Consider the following 24,679-nt stretch of genomic DNA (forward strand, 5'->3'; position numbering starts at 1 on the left):
GCCTCATCTTTCTCCTGCTACATGAATGCTAGAAAAGCAGAAGTAAAACATTTCCCGATTGCACGTTAGCAAAATTTCCAAAAGAATGTATTGCATACCTGGTAGCAGCATGAAACGACCCGTGCGCTCACGTGTCTTTCCCGAGAGTTCGGTCCTTCCTCATGTGGACGTCTGGGCACACAGGTGTTGGAGCCGAGAGCACACGGGGGCATTATGAAGGCCATTTATTTCCATTGTGATTTGCTACCAAAACACATGTGTGCCTAACATATGAAGTAGGTTGGGGATAGCTTACTTAGAATTTTGAAAACAAGTAGACTTTGGCGTGTTGGTTCTCTTCCTGCTTTTTCCGTCGTCGTCTTCCTCCTCTGATCCTTTAATCTCCCACTGAAAAGAAAGCGTAGCTGCTGACAGTAGCAATTGCTGTCAGGCTGATTGCGACATGGTGATGTGACTGTTAGACATGTGTCTTTCAGCTGATCTCGTTGACACCTGCGTGGAGCAGATGAAGCACGTTGGTGCGCAGTTGAACCTCGATTCCCTGCGGCCTGCGAAAGCAGCTCTGAGGAAAAAGGTAACTGCATCAGACTTGGTGGGGTGAGGGAGCGGAAGGTGGAGACACCACTGCTCCAGGGCTCGCTCCAGAGCCTCTGCCAGCGGCCGTTGTGAGTGTCTGACTCAGAAGAAAGATGTACGCAGATACGATAAGGAGGAGAGTTTTATTGTTTGCTGCCTTGTTTTGATTGGGGTGGGGTGGGCTGATTTAGTTTTCACTTGAGTGGAAGGTACTGTATTATCTTTAAAACCCAAGTCAAACCCACTGCCATCAAGCTGACTCCTGCTCATAGTGACCTGCCGGACAGAGTAGACCTGTCCCAGGGGGTTTCCAAGGCTGCGAATCTTTGAGAGTAGAGTGCCACATCTTTCTCGGGTGGACCCCTCATGGGTTTGAACCGCTGATCTTTTGGTAACTAACCGAGGGCCTACCCACTACCTCTGGGGCTTCTTTGGAGCAGACCAATTGCCACGTCATCTCGAGCTTCATCAGACATTATCTAGTGGCCGTGCATCACACGTCCCAAGAATACCTGCTCTACTCGACAACTACCTCAGATGCCGTGCCACTCTCTCATCCCACAGCACCAATGGGGTGCAGGGTGGGCTCCGCTGTTCTCTCCAAGCTCCTTGCCTTGCCCTTCCCTTCTGCATCCATGGACCTTGTTTCTCCGGAGCCTTTTGGCTGCGGTTTCACCAGTCTGTGGGAGCTTCAGAAAGTTCATGGAAAATGAAATGAAAAGGTAATGGATTTTCCCACGTACTCTCTCAAGCCCCTGTATGAGAGAAGCTACTGAGAGAGAGAGCTAACAAACTCTATTCTTGGGAAAGGCTGCTTTCTACAGAGAAAAAGGTAATACTGCTCCAGCCACAGTAGTAACTGGCTGGGGCCACAGGGCTGCCACCGCCTCCACTTCCTCACCCTTCACTTCCTCGATGAGAAAGCAGCGGTACCCACCTCACCCCCTTGAGATCCTCCGTGCTCCCACCCTGCACTTCATGGAGCACTCAGTTGAGATGTCCCCACCTTTCAGAGACCCCTGACGTCTTGTACCTGATGGTGCTCAGGGCCACCCTATGTTGGGCCCGAGGAGAGGGCCATGGGCCACAGACAGTGGCCTGGGGCGCCCTGCTCACGGTGTTCCCTGGCTTTCTCTTCCACAGGAGGAGGGCTTCAGTCGAGAGCTGAGCACGGCTATGCAGCTTTTGAGAAACTGTCTTTATCGAAATGAGGAATGTAAGGTGCGTGGCAGCTCCTCATTGTGGCACTGGTACTGCTGGGGCAGAGGGTGGGGAGGCCTGGCTCTCACGTGAGGGACACATCCTGTCAGAGGACTGTGAGGCTCTGAGGCCCAAGGAGAGAGACCAGTGAGGGACAGCAGGTGTCATCGATGTGTGGCTAGTGGTTGGAGCTGTGACTGCAGCTGACATTTCTCATGGGAACATGTGGTTATGTGTGTCTACACGTGAGAGGGGAGTTTGCATTGCCTTGTAATTCCTGCTCATTTTTTAAACCATGTATTTCTTCAATTACTGCAGAATACTGTAGCTTATTTATGCTGTTATCCAGTACTCATTGAATGGGCAGTGAAGACTAAGTATACTGATTCACCCTCGTTGTTTCACAGAACTTTATTCAAACTATTCCCAAAACAGCAGTAGTGTGTGTGTGTGTGTGTGTGTGTGCGGGCGCGCATGCGTGTGTGAGAGAGAGAGAGAGAGAGAGAGAGAGAGAGAGAGCTGAGCTGCACATCTGTCTGCCAGATCATCTTGTGGATGAGGACGTGAAGGGTTGTGAGATGGACACTTGGTGGCGGCCATTTCTACATTTCCCGCCCAGACCTCAGGTCCTGGAGGGACTTGGGGCCTGCACAGCATGGGGTCAGAGTGTTGGTATAGAGCCCAGGGGATGTGGTCAAGGTGCCCACCACTCCCTCTACCAGGAATAAGGACCAAGGCAGCTCAGTCTCTGGTGGTCCCTGTGGGTGAGACTCCGGAAGCGGGAATTCAGTGCTGCATCTCCAGATGCTCAGATCAGCTCTGCCCTCTTTCTTCTCCACCCAGGAGGCGGCCCTGGAGGCCCACCTCGCCCCTGTCCTGCACTCCCTCTGGCCGTGGCTTTTGATGAATGACTCTCTGCTGCAGATTGCCCTGCAGCTACTATGCGTCTACACTGCGAACTATCCGGAAGGTGCTCTGGGGTACACTGAGGGTGCTCATGGGCAGGGCTGTGTCTCTTTAATGGAGGGGGCTAGATTCTGTTCCTTTGCTGCGAGCAAGGCCTGGACCAGGCAGGGGTAGAAAAGGAGTTTAGCACCAATGGGTGTGCAGTGTGTGTCCCTGAGTGCAGTATGAGCAAGCGAAGACAGTGGTCACAGGTGGGGGCTCCCAGGCTGGAAGGGTCCATGCTTCATTGTGGAGCATCTCGAGGCCCTAAGCTTATGAAAACCCAAGAGTTGGCTTGCTGGGTCTGCAGTGCCTCTGGGAGAAGATAGCTGGCCGCCCTGGGGGTAGAGGGTTCATATGCCGGCAAGGGGAGCCATAACTGAGGGGCCTTCCTCCGAGTGTCCCAGCCCCTGCAATGAGGCTGCCGTGTGTTCAGGGTGCAGCTCGCTCTGCTGGCCCCCATCTGCCTGCCGCACAGCCCCGGGCAGCTCGCTGATGCTCTGTGTCCTGAAGCTGGCCGCCCAGATGCCGCTGGAGAACAGTGCCATCCAGCAGACCGCCTTCCTGTCCCTCTCCAACCTGGCCTTGTCCCACGACTGTAAAGGGGTCATTCAGAAGGTGAGTGCCTACCCCCAGCACTGACCCACTTTGGCTGGGAGCATTAAGGGCAGGGCTTGTGAGGGCTCGAGGTACGCCAAGGGCAGGTCACCCATGGGTGCCCACTTCCCTCTTGGTGTGGAGACACTGTCCCGCTCTGCTGATGATCGTGAGAGGGACATGCTGGCACTACTTAAATACCAGGTTGAATTGTGATGCTTTCTGTTCTCATGACCTCGGGAAGCTGTACAAGACTTGCTGAGTGCCCCCACGCCCCTCATCTGACACGAGAGGTGTCCCCCCTTCCAGGATCTGCTGCCACTCCAGTCTGGACACTTGACTTCCCCCTTCTGCTTGTCACTGTGGCGCTTTACAGGGATCAGATGAGTTAAAGGCACCCCAGTTCACGTGATCCCCCATGGTCTCTGTTTCGAGGTGTGTGAGCAGATTCCCTAAGCTGGGTGTCTCCTTAGGGCTTGGCCTGCCCCCTGTTGGCCGGGATTGCTAATGCCTGGCAGCCCAAAGGTGCCCTGTCTTCCCTGAGCCCACGGCAAGTGGCACCAGCTGGTGGCAGCTATCTGTTTACTCTGCTGTGCTATCTCCTCATATAATCTCCAAACAAGCAAGAGTGCTTCAGTAGTTGGGCGGGGGGCAAGGGGGTGTCAGAGCCCGCTGTCCAGTCAGCAAGGTCAGCAGTTCACACCCACCAGGCACTCTGAGGGAGAACTGTGAGCGTGCTTCAGGAAGGAGTGAAGATTTATAATCCAGAAGCTCCATGTGGGGTCCCTGTGAGTGGGAGGTGCCCTGATGGCACTAAGGTTTTTGGTATGGACAGAGGAGGCCTGGTGGCACCATGGGTTAGGTCAGTAGTTCAAATCCCATAGGGGGTTGACTCCTAGCTCAGGTCTTAAGGCCGTCTACTCTGTGAGGCAAGTCCAATAACCCCAGGGCAGGAGCCAGCTTACCAGCTTGGTTAATCACCAAGTAAGCAATACAAGCTCTGTCTCTGCACCCTTTTAAGCAAACTTACCCACACTAGTAGCATTCTCGATTCCCACTTCCCTCCCCAGGCGGGCCCCTTTTCCTCCCAGAGCATGGTTGGTGAAAGTGCAGGGGGACAGCTAGGACTTGAAACCTCATGGCCCGGAGTAACTAGGAGCTTGTGTGACAGGCTCCCCTCAGTAGCAGAAGGTTTGTAAGAGTCAGACTGTGAGTGCTCGTGTGCGCTGCCCTCTACCTCTGCTGGGACACACTGTCCACGGTGACCCTGGAGGAGTGAATGCCAGGCCAGGGATGCCCAATGCCAGCTCCCGGCTAAGGAGGGCCAGGAAAAGACTGAGCCCCGCTTGTCTCTCTCCCACAGAGCAACTTCCTGCAGAACTTCCTCTCCGTGGCCCTGCCGAAGGGTGGAGGCCGGCGTCTCAGCAGGCTGGCCGGCCTGTGGCTGAAGCTGCTGCTCAACATCTCACTGGCTGAGGACGGGCAGCAGATGATCCTGCGGCTGGATGGCTGCCTGGACTTCCTCGCCGAGCTGAGCCGCTACACGGCTCGGAGCAGCCCCGCCATGCCCCTCCTCATCTTCCACAACATCTGCTTCGGGCCGGCCAACAAGCCCAAAATCCTGGCCAATGGTGAGCGCTGAGGCATGGCTCCCAGACTCGCCCTCCCCTTGGGCAACACTGGCCAGGCTCTGTGGTCACTGGCTGGCTGTTGGATGCCTGGTTGTGCTCTGGGTACCCGGAGAAGCAGGGCGATAGAGATGAGTCATGAGAGTCCTGGTCGGCCGGGACTGCTGAGGCTTTGGCGGGGTCAGATGCACAGGTGCTGGCACAGGAGGGCATGAGGGGCAGAGCAGGGGGCGTGCATGTTGTGTGCACACTGCACGTGGGACTTGGGCATCACCTGCAGCTTGCATGTTGATCAAATGTGGACCTTTCCAGCCTCCCCCCTCCCTTGCCCCACATTCTGGTCTCTGAGCCTTTGCAGCCCTCCCTTAGCTCGCTTTCTTTCTGAGAGGATTCTTTTCTTATGATTCTTGGGCGAGTTAGGTCCAATGGGACAGAAATTAGGCCCCACTTCTGGGTCCCTCTTGATTCATCATGAAGGCATCCTCGTCACTACTGCGTGATCTCTGTCCCTCCTGCTTGCCGTGGGCAGACAGACTGCTACAGGTGGTCAGTGGACTATTGAGGCTTGCCGGGAAGGGAGGTTGGGTAGGACTGGTCTTGGCTTGTCTTCTGACTGGGGCCTCAGTGTGCCAGGCACAGGACCCTGGCATCTGCAGTAGGAGGTCGGTCACACAGAGCTCAAAGCCATCCAAGAGACTAGTCCTACTAGTGCGATGGGAACTGGTCTCCGGGGTCCATTCCCTGGCTGAATCTCAGCACTGGCTCCTTGTTTGCTCTACACCCCTCCCCCTTCCCCCCCTCCCCCCCCCCCCCCGGCCAATTCCCAAGGCCACATGGCACTAGGTTCTTTTCCTGTCATCCAGCAATCCCCACATCTGAGAATTCCTTTGAGGACAAGGGCAATAGCTGGTTGCTCCGAGATAAGAAAAACATGCTGTGTGCATGACTAACCCCTTTCCCATGTGCTCGGCCTTAGAAAAGGTCATCAATGTGCTGGCTGCTGGGCTGGACAGTGAGAACCAGGCTGCTCAGAGAATTGGAGCTGCAGCACTGTGGGCTCTGAGCCACAATTACCAGAAGGTCAGTGTCTGCACTGGGGTTGCACTGGGGCCATGGTGGTGCCCTGCCACTAAGGGACGAGTGGGGAGGGGAGCCCAAGCCTGCTGGGCGGAGCTTCTGGAATGGGGCCCTTTCCATTCAGTGCTGTGCCTCAGGCCCCTGACACCTCAGGCTCCTCAGTGAGCCCTCCTGTTCTTTCAGTCGATTTGCCAAGTTGCTGCAATGTCAGATCGATCGCTTCCCCTCAGAGTGCGCAGCAAGGAAAGATGCCTCTTGAGATCAAACCCAAGAACAGAGTTTCATGCAATTATGCGATTCCATGTTCTCTGTTCCACATGACCCTCGGTGTGCTAATCGGCTCAGCTCTTGTCTGCCAGCCCCCATGGGGCTCCTGTTCCTGGTGGACACCTCACTCCAGGCATCTGTGAACCCAGGAGCAGGGTGGGGCCAGACAAGGAAGGCAGATGTCTCTGTGCCAAGCCTACCCTGGCCAGCCTGACTGCTGCAGTCCCCGTCACACCCCAGGGCCTTGGTCATCTTGTACATGTCTGTGCATATGTGTGGTGGTGCTGTTGTCACTGTCCAGCCACCCCATGACAACAGAACTGCCCCGTGCAGTTTTCTTGATAGCCATCTCTATGGGAGCAGGTTGCCAGGCCTTTCTCCTGCAGCACCACTAACTGCTTTGGGCTTAGGATCTTAAGTCAGCAGCTCAGTGCAGGGCACCTGAACATTCGAGGCACTTTTTCTTAAGCCCAGGGTGTGATGGAAGATGGAGTGTGGAAAAGCACGTAGGGGGTGGTTTGAAATGGGAAGTGGAGCAGGAGTAAATGTGAGAGGGGCTGGTAGGGGGCAAGTAGTGAGAGATTTGCCTCCAGTCTTATGAGAAGGGGAGAAGCACCAGTGGGTGATCCTCCCGCTGCTGTGCTGTGCCTTCTCACAGCCCGCCCAGTGCCATGCTCTGGTCTCCAGTACCACGCCCAACTAACAGATGTGTCTGGTATCTCTAGGCTAAGGCAACACTGAAGAACCCTTCAATAAAGCGAAGAGTGGATGAAGCCTATTCTTTAGCAAAGCAAAGTAAGTTTCATTATTTAAGTGATTACGACATGTTAATGCTTAGAAGCTAAGTGACGTCTCCATAAGGAAAACTGTGGACAGGCCACAGCAGAGTGCACTTGTAGGATTGTGGGAACTCACTGTGGCGGGGACATGGGAACTGCTACTCATGTGGGGAGCTAGACCACCAGGCCCCTCTCCTGATTGGCCTGGTGGTTCTGCCGAGATGTTCAGGGCCCTAGCCGCACACCAGCTCCTCCGCAGATGGAGTCAGACCAGCTCTCCCTCGTGGAAGGCCTTAGACTGGTCGTTCATGGATGTGTGTGGTCTGTGTGTGCTGTTGATCTCGAACTTACATATAAAGCCTATTCATCATGCATGCATCAGCTCCTAAGTAGTATCAAGTTTAATAAGCCGGCTTTTATTTCCACTCTTATTTCTCTGCCTCAGCTTTCTCAGACTCGGAAGAAAGCTCTCTCAATGCCTACTACCTGCACTGCCTGGAGAGCCTCGTGCAGCTGCTCAGCTCCTCCTGATCACCAGGATGCGCACCTCACATCCGGAGGGTCAGCTGGTGGTGGCAGCCCTGCAGCAGGTGGTGTCCCTCCTGGCGAGTGGCTTACTAGCTGCCCACTGAGTCCCTGTAAAGGGAGGTCCTGGACGTCTCAAACTCTGCCCACTCAGCAGGTCTCTGAATCAGAGCTGTGGGCAGGAAGGGGATGAGCAAATAGGCCCAGGCCATTCGGTGATATACACTGTTTTACCTTTTTCTATGCAATTTGTTTTGTAAAAACCCTATTTAACAGTTTATTTAATACAATAAAATATTTTTGGAATTGAACGTGAAATAATCAGTTTCCAGACCTCTGCCAGTCTCATGAGCGTAATTGTGAACATTGCGAGAAGACCTTGTATTCTAGAGTCTCTTTTTACTTAAAAAAGGAAAAAAGAATTTACCATGAACTTGTCAATCCAAATCCTATTTTCTTCTCCCCCAAAATCCAATTTTCAAGTGTTTGGCCTCACGGCAGGCAAGCACATGCCATTTGTGAATAGTTTTGATAAGCACTCCTTCCATGCATCAACTCTTTCCTAAAGAGTTCTAAATTAGTTCTGTTTTATCACTATCACTTTATGCCTCCTGCAATGTGATGCAGAAAAGAATTTTTGGTTCGCTGGTCATATAGGTTGGATGTAAATTCTTGCTTGGCTCAAAACACAGTGAACAGGTCCAAGAATGTACCAGAAAGAAAGTAGTGTTGCTGTTGAAACGCTGTGGGGTCCTCCCTGGCAAGTGTGTCTTCATGGGCTTCTTCACGACAGTTCAAGCACCATCGCTTTCCTCCATATCTCCAAGACTTCCTCAGGTAAGAAGAGAAATACCAAAGCTAAAATTCATTTGTGCACAATTACATGTGCACACACACACTGGATGCATCAAGAGAAGGTTTTCTAATGACAGATAACAAAGGGGAAAAGACCACATGTGTTAAGTGCTGTTAACCGTGGCCCGTCTAGCTGCTTCATGTACCCGAAAGCTACACAATGAAAAAAGACCCAAGAATTGATCCACCATTTGAATGATGGTGTTGGCTGAGAAGGTTGAATGTGCTGTGAAGGACAGCATACTGCTAGAGAGACAAAACCGGCTTTGGAGAAACACAATGAGAATTCTCCTTAGAAGTCAGGAGTACCCTGTCCTATAGGGTCATTGTGAGTGGACATTGACTTGACGGTGGGAGTTTTTTGTTGTTTGTTGTTTGGAAGACACTACCAGCCCTGGTGCAGTGGCTAAAGACTAGCCTGCTAACTGAGAGGCCAGCAGCTTGAAGCAACCAGCCACACCACAGGAGAAAGCTGTGGCAGTCTGCTTCTGTAAAGGTTTACCCCCGTAGAGACCCTCCGGGGCAATTCTACTCGGGTGTACATGAGGCTGCCAGGAGCAAAGGGCGATTACAAAGTTTACCGTGAAGAAAGATGTATGTCAGGGTTGTAGCCTTTCACTAAATGTGCACGCTGAGAAAATCATCCAAGAACCTGGATTGTAAGACGATTGCATCTGGTTAGAAGAAGGCTCATTAAGACCCTGTGAGAGACATGTCACCTACAAAGCTTACTCACTGAAAGGGAAGCGACTTGAAGCACTCCTTAAGGAAGATCAGAGCCTGCTACCTTCAGTATGAAGTTCACTTCAATGTGAAGAAAACAAAAGTCCTCACAACTGGAACAATAAGCAGTATTATTTTAAGCAGAGGAGACCCTGAAGTTGTGAGGGATTTCATCTTCCTCAGATTCACAGCCAGCGCCAATGAAAGCAGCGGTAAAGAAGCCAAAGGACGCCCTGCGTGGGACAGATCTGTTCAAGACTTTGTTCCCAAACAAGTCACTCTGAAGACCAAAGTGTGTCTGACATATCTCAGGATATTTTCAGTCACTTCGTATCGGTGCAAAACTGGACCATGAATGAAAAAGGAAGATGGGAGAAGAATTGATGCAGTTTGGCTTAAGGTGTTGGCAAAGAATATTGCAAGTACGATAGACTGCTGGAAGAACAAACAAACCTGCCTGAGAGGAAGTACAGCCAGAATGCCTCTTAGACAGCAGGATGCCAAGACTCTGTCTCACATATTGGACATGGCATCAGAGGAAGAGCATCATGCACGTAAGAGTAGAGGGTCCTGGAAAAAGGTACACTGTCAACAAGATGGATTAACACCGTGACTGCAACAGTGGGCCCAAACATAATTCTGAGGATGGCCCAGGACTGGGGAGTGCTTTGTTTTGTTGTATGTAGGATCTCTGTTTGGTACATAGAGTCAGACTCAACTAGATTGCTCCTAATCCGAAAACAGACCTCCTGTGTTGAAAGTGAGTAAATGGAGACCAGAGTGACTGAGTCCTGTGCTCTTGGTGGCCAGTGAACAAAGATGGTGAGCTCTGAATCCAGGAGAGCTGGTAATAAGTCCAAAGTTTCCCAACCACTATCTGCTTACTACCCTGCCCCCAGCCCACTGACTTGGCCATCTTTGTAGTTGGGATGTTATAACTAGTCTCATTGGTCTATTAAAATGTGTCTTTGGGAAAAAACAATACTTGTTTTTAAGTTTGAGCCTATGGATACAGCCACTGTGTCAATCCATCTCGCCGAGGGCCTTCCTCTTTTGCGCTACCCCGCTGCTTCAGGGTGTCCTTCTCTAGGGTTAGTCTCTCCTGACAACCTGCCCAAAGTGTGTGAGACAAAGTCCATACTTCTTCCAAGACCGATAGCCTTCTATCAGTAAGTGCTTTTCATTGAATGTCTTTGCAAACTCTTCCTCCCCTTGGGGTGAGCGTGTACTGAGACTGTTAGGTTTCTGGGGTGGTATATCTATCTCTGCTTGCTTCACAACAGTGAAAGAAGTAGAAGCATTTTTGTAAATCCAAATGACTTTTATGAGGGGAAGGAAAGTTTCAGGTATTACAGTCTCAAAAAGTACACGCTGTTTCTGGAAAGTGTACAAAGTCATGTGGTAGTCCACGAGGCCACTTGGGAGCTGTCCTCTTCAGAAACGTGCGAAAAAGCAATTGAAAAGACCAGAACAGGAGCATGAAACCACGCATGTGGAACCAAGAGCAGGAAATCCCCAGAGGCCAAGAGCCTGTGCTGTGCACATGAGAAGCATCCCCGCGTCCGCTTGCAGAGCACCGAACAAGAGAGGGGAGAGAAAGGGGGCACTGCCTGCCTGCAGTCAGCTTCTATCCCCACTGGCTAGGGAGGTGTGATTGAGGGCATTTGTCTGACTTTATTGGCTGAGTGTAAGTGCGCACTTGTGTGATGGCATGTTGATGGTACCTAACATTGTGTGTGGGCCCAGGTGATATGTCTAAGCATGCTCAGTTCTGGATTGTACCATAGGTGTTTAATTAGTGTGCCTGATTTCTTTCCAGTCCCTTTGCTGTGGCATGGACAGCTAATTTTCATTTAGCACAGGCATTAGGGAAGACAATCCCTCTTTGTCCCTAATCTAGCCATGTGTCAGGACAAGTTGTGTTGTCAAACTACGGTTCCAGCCTTCAACACAGAATCGGGTAGCTCATGCTCTGACAGCCCTCCTGAGATGGCTGTCCACTAGGTCCTTGCTGAGAACCACAGGGCCGTGCAGTGCATCTGAGTGGGCTGGGGACTGTTGAGTGTCTGCTTGGATTGGTTGAGTGTCCTTGGACTTGTGAATGAGGAGAACTCAAGAAATGAGAACATCCCTAGTAGCCAGAAGGAAATCCCTCCTCAAACCTCCCACCATCTGGAAGTAGACGTTTCCTTCTCTGTCCAGCCTGCTGCCGACTGAGTGCTCCAGAGGGCCCCGGCGACTAAGTTGCGGAGGAGTCAGTTGAAAGTTCCTCCTCATGAGCTCGGAGCACAGTCCTGAGGGTGGAGAGGACAGTGCTGCGGCTCCTGAGTAGGAAATGGAGAAGTGCTGCTTCTAATTGCTTGCTCTTCACCGTCATGGAGATGGAATGGCTATGCGTCTGTCTGTGGATGTGAAACCCGGTCTGTCAGTGAGCCGCTCAGCTGCTAAGGGAAACCCTGAGACTGGCCCACCTAGTCCCGAATCACGATGGCTTCACTGAGAGCCTTACTTTCTCTTTGTGGCCCGAGGTGGGCAGTCTGAGGCAGTGTCTCTGTGCCTTTGGTGTCTTTCTCGTACAACGCCCTTCCCGAAGGCCCCTGGGGGCCATCTTCCCTCCCCTGGACAGGCTCAGGGTCACAAGCTGCGCAGGGACTCACGGGTTCAGACTTGTACAAGGCAGACGGCCCTGCCAGTGCCCACGTGATGCAGGGCTGCTGGTGGGGGTAGTAGGGGACTGGTGGTGGACAGACAGGCAGGGGTGTTGGTAGCATAGGGGTGGGGGTGTTGGTGGTGAAGGGGTGAGGAGTTAGTGGAGGGGTGGGGATTCCTGTGGGTTCAGGGATGGGGGTGCTGGTGGCAGAGGGGACAGGGTGTTTACCAGGAGACCTCAGCCTTGGCCACCTGCCACAGCTCTCCTGGACTTTGGAGGGGAAACCCTGTGACCACATGGGGGTAAAACATCCTCGGATACAGAAGAAGGGGTGTTGCTGACTCTGTCCATCTGCTGCTGGAACGTGCCTGTGACCCGTTGTAGCTGCACATGGACCTAGAGATCTTAGCACCGGGGACCCTGGGAGATGACATTCAGAGAGACTGTGGGGAGGGCGGTGAGGGTGTCGTGGGTGGGGTGGGGGTGGCACAAGGATCTACCTGCTGACCCTGGAGAAACCAGGCAAGAGGATAGTGTCCCAACACCCTCAAATGCGGGCCTAGTGGGTGGTTGATTAGTTGAAAAACAAAAATAGCTGAAAAAACTTAAAAATGAGAATGAGTACGCATGTGTGTTTACTCGTTCAGCGACCTGTGGTGAAGGGCTCTGTGCACATAGCACCTTGCTTGCTGGTAGCGCTGTGCTTCCGTGAACCCCACCTAACACCACGGACCTGGAGGTGGAGCAGACCGCGAGCTCCCGACAACCCCCAGGCCCCAACTCCCAGCAGATTATTTCATTATATTCTCCGGCTTTGTATCTTGCCCCCCTCCCCCTCCCCTTTCATTTGCAGCTCATTCAGCACATCATCAAATTTGAGAAAATTTTTGTGTGTGCTGCTGCACGCAATTTAGTTGTGGTGCTTCTTCCTTTTGCCAGAACTCTTGAGTGCCCAGCGGACCTCTCCCGAGCCTCTCCCCTGCTCCCAGAGCCTGGGGAGCAACTGTCCTGGCACCTGAGAGCCAGGTCGGCCACTGGGAGCAGCATTTCTTCATCTTTCTTGTGGCTTGCTGCCACTGCTGGAAATGATTGTCTAGGTTAGAGAGTCCCAGGGGGGCTATTTCCCAGGTCCTTGTAGAAAGCGGCTGCCTGTGGTGGTTATGGTGTATCAGTGAAAGGAGATAGTATGATTTGGGGGTCGGGGTGGAGGGGCGGCAGTCTCCTTTTCCCAGTGGGAGACCAGCGTTCAACTCCCAACCAGTGCACCTCACACACAGCCACTGTCCATCTATCAGTGCCTGTTGCCTGGCACCACCATGCTGAATGATTTCCACCAGAGTTTCCAGACTAAGATAGAGGAGGAAGAAACATCAGCCTCTGGAGCAGAGTCCCATCCTATTGTTCTCGAGGATGCAAGCGAGATCAGAGCCTACCTGATGCCAACCGGTGTGGATTAAAAAGAAAAATTTCTTGTGATGCCATCCTGTGAGTTTTAAGATTTCTCAAACATTGAACTTCCTATGCCTTGGCCCCTCCCACCTGGCTTTCTGCTAGGTGCTGGGGACATGTTTGCCCTGGTCTCTGACCCCATGCCCCACCCTGCACATTCTCCAGGTTCCTTTCCACAGCCTGCTTCTCCTGCCTAGCTCTCATTCTTGAACTTTCCTCCACTCGCCACCACCCAGCTTCCCATTTCCAACTCTGCCAACCGAAGAGGCCTTGCTCACACCTGGTAGCCTCTCTCAGGGAGCCACCTCCCACGTCACCACTGGGGGAGAGAGAGTCTTTGCTCGCAGAGTTCCCACACCCACTTCCTCCTTTCACTCAGCCCACCCCTGGAACTGCGTGTGTGGCACACACACTGCCACGCCGCAAAGCTCAGGCCCTGAAGATACTGAGGGACCTGAACCTCTTGCTCCTTGCACACAGCAGGGGCTCAGCTATGCTTCTTTGAATGAAGAACGGATAGATGTGTATAAAAAGCTACTAACTGCTGGAGTCAGATGTGAACGCCTTGCTCTCATGATGAGTGCTTTGGACATGGGTATTGCAGGTGAAACAAGAATGCCTTATCATTGGGTCTCCCTTGTGATCCATTCTAAATTTGTTCTAGCTTTTATATTTTCTGCTTTCTTTTTGATTGGAGTTCTTAATCTGTTTTACTTTGTTACTGTTGTTAGTTTTTTGTTTTGTTTTTAAATGATTTTCTGTACATGAAACCCAGGATAGGTAAATTATGGTTTCATGGCTCCCTAGGGGCATGACAGGGGAGGTTGGGGGAGCTAATAACAATGAGTATTAGCATGAAGAAAATGTCCTAATACTGATTGTGCAACTCCTTGATATGATTGAACTATTGAATTGTATAATATGTGAAATATATGCTAATAAAACTATTTAGAAGAAGGTAATGGATTTTTCCATGAACTTTTTGAAGCCCCATCATAAAGTTAAAAAATTTACTTACCCAAGAATTACTCTTAAGTATATATATAGTAGAAAAGGTGACATAATAATTTAAAGCTGAGAACAGCCCAGTTTCATTAATACGAGAAGCAGATAAATTGTAGTGTATCAGCCATAATGTGTAATAAGCTTTGTGTAGGTTGGACTGCTAACTTCACGGTCTGCTCTTCAAAACCACAGCCTCTCTGAGAGAAAGATGGGACTTTCGACTCCTCTAAAGAGACCCTCTCCTGAAGCTATGAGTTGGAATCAATCCAATGGCAGCAGGTTAGAACACCCTAAACAAATCTCAAGATACTAAACTGAACAAAAGTAGCTAGACACAAAAGAGAGTTTATATGGGATGATTCTGTTTATATGAAGTTCAGTAACAAACAACACTAATGTCTACTGCTAGAGATCATGATCACTTACCGATAGGTAATTGTACGGACGCCTTAATGGCGTAGTGGATTAGGCGCTGGGCTGCTAACAGCAAGGTCAGCAATTCACACTCACCAACCATTCCATGCATGAGGCTGTTTCTCTAAAGCAGCAGTTCGCAACCTGTGGGTCGTGACCACTTTGGGGATCAAATGCCCCTTTCACAGGGGTCACCTGATTCATAACAGTAGCAAAATGACAGTTCTGAAGTAACCACGAAAATAATGTTAAGGTTGTGGGTGGGGTCACCACCACATGAGGCCTGTATTGGTTGAGAAGCACTGCTTTAAAGGGTTACAGCCTTGGAAACCCTATGATCAGTTGAACTCGGCCCCGTGTTAGCTATGAGTCAGAACTGACTCCGTGGCAGTGGGTGGGACAGGGGGGGTTTGAATGCACAAGACACAAATACCCCTTGTTCCATACCTTGATCTTCTTTATAAGAACACAGGCATGCCGTTAGATGCCACTGAGTTGGCCCCAGCTCAAAGGGAGCAAGCGGGTGAGCAGAAGAGGAAAAACTGCCTGGTCCCAGTTGTTACCTTGAAGCCCATGGTGGCCAGCCAGAGGTCTTCAGAGGCAAGGACGGTGAGATTTGTCTCCCATGCTTAGGACACATGATCAGGAGAGACTAATCCTTGAAAAAATACATCATGCTTGGTAAAATAGGTCATACCTACACACATACATATACGTTCACATAAGCATAAACCACATACACACATATACAAATGCATACAAATATGTGCATATATATACACAACTAACACATATGGGTGTATGCATAATGCCACATTCATTCATAAACACATACATATACATACGCATGTGTGCTTGCATGCATACATGAGACATATCATATACTATATGGATACACACTTGGTATAGTCTCATAGTTAAGAGAAGATATGGAGAGACAGGAATAGTACCAAACAACACATACCCCATTCACCTTAATCATTTCGTCCCCTGCTCAGGGTCCAGCATGTCCCTCTGTGTGGACTTTCGATGTGGACACCTATCTCCTTGCCTCAGACAGCCTATCCTGGGCAGGGTCATCCTGTACAGAGTTCCTCACCTTACAGAGACTGCCTTCGCACTGGGTGGAACCTGCCTGTCACCCCTGTCCCAGATATGGTCTCCTCAACACCCACCAGTGGGGCACTAGCACTGGTACAGTCGAGTCCTCCCAACTCACGGGGCCCCCTGCATGCCACAGCAGAAGGGTGGTTCATCGTGTTTTCTGTGGCTGCCATTTTGGAAGCTGATCCACAGGCCTTCCTCCTCAGGGTGGGTGGGGCTTCTTCCAGCTCACCTTGTGGAGAGCAGCGGAGTATGCTGCTTGTTCCTCCCCGGGGTTACAGGTAGGGCGTCTCTGACAAGCAGTGATTCGCAAACTGCTTTGACGTTTACATGCCAAACACGTCATCCCTAACCCCACCTCCTGCAGAATGGAAATGCGTGTTGTCCTATGGCCTGATGAAAGCTAAAGGTCTCGCTCCCACCTGCTTAGAGCGAGGAGAAGAAGAGAGGTCGACTTTGTCCAGTTTGTAAATGAAAGGGAAAATGACGATGGACTTGTCTCGACACTAACAGGACTGCCGGTGGCAAGCTCTTGGACGGCAGCCGCAGATTTCCTCTCTGCTGCCCGATCTCTTAGGTCAGATGTTGCATGTGTTGGCATTCGGCGTGGGCACACCATGAGTCTTGTGCTGTGTGAAGCCCTATCATTGTGCTTCTAGCGTACTGTATGGCTACGTTCTCAGCAAGCCTGGTGGCTGAGTGAAGTGCTTGACTGCTAACTGAAAGGTAAGCAGTTGGGAGCCACCAGCTGCTTCATGAGAGAGAGAGAAACATATGTAAGCCCTCTGGGGAAGTTCTCTTGGCTTGGTTTGGCGCTAGTCCCTAGTTCAGCTGCAGACCTCCTCCTGATTCAGTACACACTGAAGGTACCCCTAAGAACTCTCTAGTCACAGGGTGGTCGGTAGGTGTTGAGTTGCTAACAGAAAGATCAGAAGTTCAGCCCCACCAACTGCTCTTTGGGAAAAAGATGGGGATGTGTGCTCCTGTAAAGACTTAAGTCTTGGAAGCCCTAAGGAGGAGTTCTAGTCTGTCCTGTAGGGTCGTTCTGAGAACTGACTCATTGGCAATGGGTTTGAGTGAGTTTGGGTGGTGCTCGGTTTTATAGAAGAGAAATATGATGTCTTTTGAAGTCTAGGGTTGGTGCTAAATTGGACACAGGTTTGAGAAGGTCTTATTTCACTTTTGTTTCTGCTAAGCTATGAACTGGTTCTCTTTTGTACCCACCCTGATATCTGTGTGAAGCAAGCAGCAAAATTTCCCTTTAGAAATTTGGAGTTTAGAATTCCAGCCCCCAACCCCTGCCCTCCCCTTTGTATTGCACTCTTGTTCGGTTTCATGTCACTGCAAGAATTCTTCACCTCTTGGGGGATGCTGTGTACTTTCCCCAAGATGTCATATTACTTCTGTAATTTCTCTTTTGTCCCAACGTTTGCCTGTCTTACCCTTAAGCCCCAGCATCCCTCCCCACTTGTTTTTATTATACTTGGTGAAATTAGTCAGCCCCTCCTCACAGAGGAGTTTGACTTTCCTTCATATCCTGGTGATGAATCGGACTGTCACCCAGACATTGATCTGTCTTTCACATCCAAAGAACTGGAAGTCGGAGGATGAGCCAGATACAGTGTCCAGACCGAGCAAAAATCAAGCTCCCTTTCCAGAGTCCACTTCTATTGGAACAGCCCACACCCCTAAGGAAAGTCCCTGATTACATCAGGACCGCAACTAGAGTGTCCATTCCACTCTAAGCATCTTACAAATGATTGAGTGCTCATAGCAGATCCCACTATGGTGTTTTTGTCAGGTGCCATTGAGTCTGCTTCGACCCATAATGACCCCATGCACAATTGAATGACACGCTGAACACTCCTGCACCATCCTCACTGTTGTTCCAATGCCGGAGCCCATTGATGCAGCTACTGTGTCAATCCGCCTCGTCGAGGCCCTTCCTCTTTTTTACCACCCCTCCACTCTACCAAACCTGATGTCCTTCTCTAGGGACTGGTCTCTCCTGACAACATGTCAAAAGTATATGAGACAGTTTTGCTATCCTTGCTTCTAAGGAACACTGGCCTTACTTCTTCCAAGACAGATCTGTTGGTCGTTTTAGCAGTCCATGATAGTTTCAATATTCTTCTCCAGCTCCATGATTCAAATGCATCTATTCTTCTATTGTCTTCCTTCTTCAGTGTGAACTTTCACATGCAATGGGGAATACCATGGTGCAATGGGGAATACCATGGCTTTGGTCAAGGCATACCATCATCCTCCAAGTAACTTCCTTGCTCTTCAATACTTTAAATGTCCACTATGGCATTACTTATATTGTGTTACATCACATCGTGATGGAGTTGTGATAATTACCATTGTGGGGGGTAGGTCAGACGCTTACAGACATCCTCCCCGAGGGCAGTTAGTCACCAGACTACAGGGTAGGCCTCACTCCCTGCTACTGGGGACAATAAACTATTTCTCCCCGAGGCCTACCAATAATGCTCTCTATCAGTTGAGTCAGGGAACAGGCCAAACTGACTCTGTGACATCCAAAGTTAAGTTGCCATCCTAAATCTAGGATCCGCCCATCTTGTCACTTGTATACCCCAATCCCGCCTCTCCCTATTGCACGTATGTCCCTAGACCACCCCCTCTCATTATTGTATTACCTATAGCACAAACCATTCCTGTGATGTATGTCCTCACCTGTAATTAGGGGGCGTGCATGTCCCCAGAGAATATAAAAAGCCTGGGCTAGCATTAAAGAAGGCTCTCTCCCTCCACGTGGACCACCAAGCGGGGCTGAGGTGAGCATGCTACCATGAATCGTGTCTGACTCCATTTATTTCAGTACTTTTATCTCTCATACTCGCTGTAACTACTATGATCATTGTTTATTATCACTGTACAGTTGCACCTACCAGACTCATAATGATGTGTTTGTTAGGGGCTGGCTTCCCCTGATATACCATTGTGAGGAGATTGTGATAGATCGCATCGTGAGGGATTACTAGGAATTAATTGACAGGCGACTGAGAACCCTGGCAGTCCAACTGACACTAAACCTTAACTCTCTGATCCAGCTTCTGACATGATTTGCTTAGCATGCAGATAAGAGTAGTATACGTAGGCTACACCTTTCACCAATACACACCTTGCCTGATTTTAAATCCTGCAGTATCCCCGGGTTCTGTTTGAACATGTAAAGGTTCCACATGAGCACAGTTAAGTATTCTGAAATTCCTATTCTTTGTGGTGTTCTCTAGTTTGTTACGAACCAGACAGCTTTGGGATAATCCGAAAAATGAGACATCATCATTCTGGACATCTCTACTTTCAGCTAAGGCACATCGACAGCAGCAATGATCTCATCTGAATCCAGCTTGAATTTCTTACAGATGTAGCACTGTACCTGCTTTTTAAACGATCTTCATCAAAATTATACCCATATATAATATTAATGATATTGCTTGAAAATGTCTGCATTCTTGAGTCACCTTTCTTTGGAATGGATACAAATATGGGTCTCTTCCAGTCAGTTTACCAGGTAGCTGTCTTCCAAATTTTTTGGCATTAATGAGTGTGCCAAAATAGGTTTATTGTGCCAACTTGGCCAGTGAAAACCTGTGGGATTAATTGAAGGGCAGAGGGATAAATGGCTCAATGAGCCTCGCCTTTCTTGTCTCTTGCTCTTTGATGATCAGACCAGTGTGCGGCTGCCTTAGCTTGTTCTCTGCCTCAATTTGCAAGCTACACTACCTGTGCGACACCTAGCCCGTGGACTGTGTCAATGTAGTTTGAGGTTTCCTTAAGACCTGCTTTACCACAGTACAGGAGAATATATTGCTTGAGCTGGGGACTGTCAGATCCTGTCATCTGACTGTTGGTGACCTGCCCTGCTGTTTGCTGCCTGTGCCGGGATAGCCTGAGTTGCTCTACAGCAGACTACCCGGCGGCCCTCAAGACTTGAAGGACTGCCAGTGAATGTATTAACTGTCTCATGGAAGTGAGTTGCACTGAGCCATTTGTACTGCTCTATAGATTAACTGTTTTTTTCTTATGTTATATCTGTCATCTATCTTTATAAATATATGTAAAAGCATCATTGTCCTGGTTTTGTTTCTCTAACATAATTAGTCAGTGCTGTCAGTACTTCATCAGCTTGTTTAAATAATTTAATCAATTCCTGGAGCCTTGTTTTTGGCTAATGCCTCAGTGCAGCCTGTAGTTCTTCCTTTAGTACCACTGGTTCTTGATCATATGCTCCTCTTGAAACGGTTGAATGTTGGCTAATTCTTTTTTAATAGAGTAACTCAGTGTATTCCTTCCTTCTTTTGATGCTTCCTGCATCATTCAATATTTTCCCCATAGAGTTCTTCAACAGTGCAACTTGAGGCTTGAATTTTCAGCTTGAGCTATGTGGAGTGTGTTCTTCCCCTTTGGATGTCTAATGCCAAGACTTTGCACATTTCATTATAACATTGCACTTTCTCTTCTTGAGCTCTTCTCTGATATTTTCTGTTGTTTTATTCATCCTTTTTACACACACACACCCCTATATTCTATCCTATCCAAACTCTGTTTCTTTGTTGCCTCTTGGGGACCTCCATCTACCCAAGTCGACACCCATCAATCCTCTAGTCAGTTGCTTCATCTTCTCTCCTTGTGCTCCCCCCTTGGGAGCCTCCAAAGTCTGCTCCCTTTGGTAGGCAAGCCTTTGTCTTGGTTTCCGTTCTTCAGAATGGTCTCCTACAATATTTGTCCTTTTGTGATGGACTAATGCCACTGAGCATCATGTTCCCGAGTCCATCCATGTCAGGAGGGGCTTCCTGGTTTCAAGCATTGTTTCCTGGAAAGGCCTAATATTCCCTTGTGGGTATGTGCCAGCGTTATTTTATCCATCCTTCCACTGCTGGGCATTTGGGCTGTTTCCAACTTCTTGCTTTTGTGAACAGTGCTGCAATGAACACAGTGCATATGGCTCTTACTGGTTCAGGGTGTATACCTAGCAGGAGGTTGCTGGCTCGTCTAGAATGTTTATTCCCAGGTGTTTTCAGTATCACCATTGCCACTTCCCACAGTGGTTGGTTGCCCCCCCCCCCCCCCAACACACACTGGATCCAGCTTCTTCTCAGGACTTCTCCCCACCCCCACTTCACCTCCAAATGTTTTGTTCTTTCTGGAAGCCTCCCAGCCTGATCCCATCAGCACATCTCTCTGAGTCATTTCTTCCAGGCTGTTAGCACTCAGACTAAATCATTAATTGTCCTCTAACAAGAAAATTGAGCAAATTATCGTGGTGGGGAACACAGCAGGAGCAGGGGCTTGTTTTGGGGGAATCCCCCCCAAAAACCCAGGGTTTGTGTGAAGAAAAACAAAAGCTGTGTCTTTTGAAAGGCCCCCATGTGGTACTTGCATTATCCAGAGAGCTCCATTCTCCCTCTCAATTATTTGGGCCAGATGCATATCCTAACAAGAAGCTGAGCTCATCCTCCTTTGAATTAGCTCGTCAGTGTCCACCTGCGAGTCCATGAATTCTGCAGTTGGGGGTGAGGGGTCAGAAGCGTCTGTGCCCTCCATATTGCATCCTGAAGCTTCTTTGGAATACCTGTGGCTTGTCTGTTTGCACTTCATCTTAATGCAGGTGAGTCAGAACAGGTAGCTGTGAGGGGGAAGGGGCATTTGGAAATGCCACTTGCCGGGTGTCACGTTGAATCTTTCTCCCAAGGATCTGCATATGGCTGTTGTGCAGTGCCCCTGCTTTGTTGGGGTTTGTTTGTTTCTAGGTCCATTTAATCTGAGAGGAGACAAAGGAGTTTTCTCCTTGAAAAATACAGTCATTAACAGGGGGTCGGTTTGAAGTACGCAGCCCTAGCAGAGAGGAGCCATCTGTCGTGAGTCTGTACTGGACCCAGGGAGTGCCATAGAGGTTCAGCTTCCTTCCTTTCCTGTTTCTGTTGTCGGTGACTGGGGCATCGGGCTGAACTCTCAAGCAGCTCCTCCCCATCAAGTTTCAAGTTGTCCTCATCATGGGGTAGCGGACCTCGGTTGCACAGTGGTCAGAGGCCTGGCTGCTCTCCAAAAGGTGGACACTTTCAACTACTCTGTCGTTGAAAATACCTGGCAGTCTCCCCGCTTAAAGAGGACACAGCCTTGGAAACCCACGGCGGCAGTGCTATACTATACTGTCCCTTAGGATAGTGCTTCCCAACGTGGACAATACTGGAATAATGAGGGGAGGAGTGAGTGTCTCAAAAGCAGTTGTTGTTGTTGTTGTTAGGACTGGTCTAATTCTTAGTGAATCTGGGTACAGTAGGAGGAAACTCTGCCCAGTCCTGTACCCTCCTTACCAATTGTTATGTTTGCACCCATTGTTGCACCTACTGTCGATTCAGCTTGTCGCGGTCTTCCTCTTTTTGACCGTCTACATGACCCAGCCTGCTGTCCTAGTCTCTCTTCACAAAATGTCCAACCAAGCCTTGGGCATCGCAAAACCCAAAGGTAAATAGGCTTGAACCCACCCAGAAGTACCCTGGTAGAAAGGCCTGGTGATCCGCTTCCCAGAGGTCAGCCCTGGACAATACTGTGGAGCCCGGTGTGTCTCTGACACACGGGGAGTTGCCGTGAATGAGAACTGACTCAGCGAAATGGCGAATGTTTTTTTTATGAGGCTTGAAGATTGAAAAATGTATTCCCTTGGGTTCTAGATATTCCAGTGCCTGAATCCACAGGGCCAGCATGAGTGGACACACTCTGGAGGGCTGGTGCGGAAACTCCTGCCCTCGGGCCTGAAATCCTCAACTACAGCTCCCATCCATGGCTCTCCACAGAAGCAGTTCCAGCCACGGTGTTAGGATTCTGGGGTGGTTCATACCTCGGTTCTTGCTTCACAGTGCTGAGAGGATTCACGCAGCAGAAACACTTTTGTAAATCCAAGTGACCTTTATGAGGAAAAGGGAAGTTTCAGGAATTCACAGGAAATCCAAGGGGCCAAGAGCAGGACACCTCCAAAGAGGGGCCTGAGAGGGCACTTGGGTGCCAGGGGCCCTGGGTGGCGTGTGTGTGCCCCTGCCCTCCGATCTACAAGCGTGCACCTGACCTTCATTCTTTTTTCCGTTGGCGTTAGCTATTCCTCATTCTAAAGCATTTCAAAGTCTCTTCTGACATGCACCGTGGGCTTTTCTTCCCTGTCTTTCAAATCATCTTTTGCTTTCTTCATGAATGATGTTCATGATGTCAGTCCATGTCTGGTCTTTAATATTCAATGTGTCCAATCTGTTCTTGAGAACATCTTGAAATTCAGATGGAATATACAGAAGTTAGTATTTTGGAGCTTGTGGACTTGGTTTAATTTTCGTTTAAGCTTCATCCTGATTTTATACATGAGCTATTAATAGTCTATTCCACAATTGACCTCTGGCCTAATTTTGGATGATGATATTGCCCTTCTCTATCTTCCTTCCCAATAAATATAGTCTACTTGATACCTGTGTGCATCTGGTAAGATTTTTATGTATGGACTTATTTATTTTGTTGGAAAAGAGGTATTTTTTTTATTAAGATGTCTTTTTTTTTAAACAAAATTCTATCATGTAATCTACACTTTTGTTTCTATTACCAACATTTTCCAACTACTGGTTTTTCCTGTTTGTTTTCAATGTTTGCATTATAAGCACCAGTAGTTTCCCAGGTGTCCTGAATACATGTTTGATCACTTCAGACTGAAGCAGTTGGTAGAATATTCCAGTATTTTCATTGGCTGTAGTGATTGGTGCATAAATGTGAATAATAGATGTGTTAACTTATCTTCCTTGTAGATAGATAGCTGTTATCCTATCACAGACTGCATTATACTTCAAAGTTAATCTTGAAATATTCCTTTTGATTAAGAACTTAACACCAGTCCTTTCTAACTTGTCATTCCAGGTAGAGTAAACTGTGGGTTTGTTCAGTTAAAAATGACCAATACTAGTCCATTTTAATATGTCATTGACTAGGATATAGATTTTTATGTGTTCTATTTCATTTTTGATTACTTACCATTTTCCTAGATTCATAGTTCATATATTCTTGAGGTCCTGACTATTAAGGGATGCTTGCAGCTGTATCTTCTAATTTTGATTTGTGCCCTCTCAGAAAATGATGTTCTCCCCTCCTCAAATTTGCTCCATCTGTGTTATTAAGATTGCCTCTACCTTGAGGCAAGTAGCTTTTTCCGAGGTGAATTTTGAAAGCCTTCAAACCAGAGGGGCTCATCTGCTGGAACTCTTCTGGAAAATGCTCTGCTGCGATTCAGAACACTTTCAGAAATGGACTCCCTCCTCCTTCTTCCTACTCTGTGCTTAGACTGGACGCTCCACTGAAGTCTGCCTACCGTGGGTCTCCCTGCTGTATCAGGTACCAGTGGCACAGCAATATGCAGTTCACCACAATATGACACACCAATAGATGGTAAGACTAGAGAGAAGGAATTATCATCAATGGATCCAACGAACAGAACAAGTGACCCACATTTCATACCGACTTCTCAGTCTGGGCTGCTTAGCACTGCTCTCCCAGGATAGTGTCCTGTGATGAGCTCTATGAAGGCATGGCCCCATTCTTCCCTCAGAGGGATGAGCCATTCAGCTGCTCGTCTTCCATTTCCCCCCAAATCATTTTACTGGGACCAGCTGTTATTCCTGATGGTCCAGCCAACTTGTGATGTTTTCAGGGTGATGCAGAAAGCAGTGAGGAGCATCCCGAAAGGCATGGGAGCATTGATTGCTCCTTGAACCAGCCGGCATGGATGCTCACCTTTCTGCACTCACCATTAGCACAGATTGGGAGGAGGTGAAGCAGCAGCAGGCGTGGTGTGTGAAAAGAAAAACACCTGTGCTGACTTGTGTCCTGCT

The 24,679-nt window shown here is 49.2% G+C and overlaps 1 protein-coding gene across 1 annotated transcript in view; it reads left to right on the forward strand.

Moving 5' to 3' along the window:
* RTTN (rotatin) overlaps positions 1–7,905 on the forward strand; it is a 96,860-nt gene extending 88,955 nt beyond the window's left edge. The window contains exons 42-49 of the mRNA XM_075532648.1: positions 477–574; positions 1,720–1,797; positions 2,620–2,746; positions 3,158–3,339; positions 4,682–4,949; positions 5,923–6,026; positions 7,016–7,085; positions 7,515–7,905. Of these exons, the coding sequence (XP_075388763.1) occupies positions 477–574; positions 1,720–1,797; positions 2,620–2,746; positions 3,158–3,339; positions 4,682–4,949; positions 5,923–6,026; positions 7,016–7,085; positions 7,515–7,600 (1,013 nt within the window). The 3' untranslated portion in view covers positions 7,601–7,905. The remainder of the gene's footprint in view (positions 1–476; positions 575–1,719; positions 1,798–2,619; positions 2,747–3,157; positions 3,340–4,681; positions 4,950–5,922; positions 6,027–7,015; positions 7,086–7,514) is intronic.
* Positions 7,906–24,679: the final 16,774 nt, after the last annotated feature.

This window comes from Tenrec ecaudatus, chromosome 15, assembly GCF_050624435.1.
Source record: "Tenrec ecaudatus isolate mTenEca1 chromosome 15, mTenEca1.hap1, whole genome shotgun sequence".
NCBI classification, from domain to species: domain Eukaryota; kingdom Metazoa; phylum Chordata; class Mammalia; order Afrosoricida; family Tenrecidae; genus Tenrec; species Tenrec ecaudatus.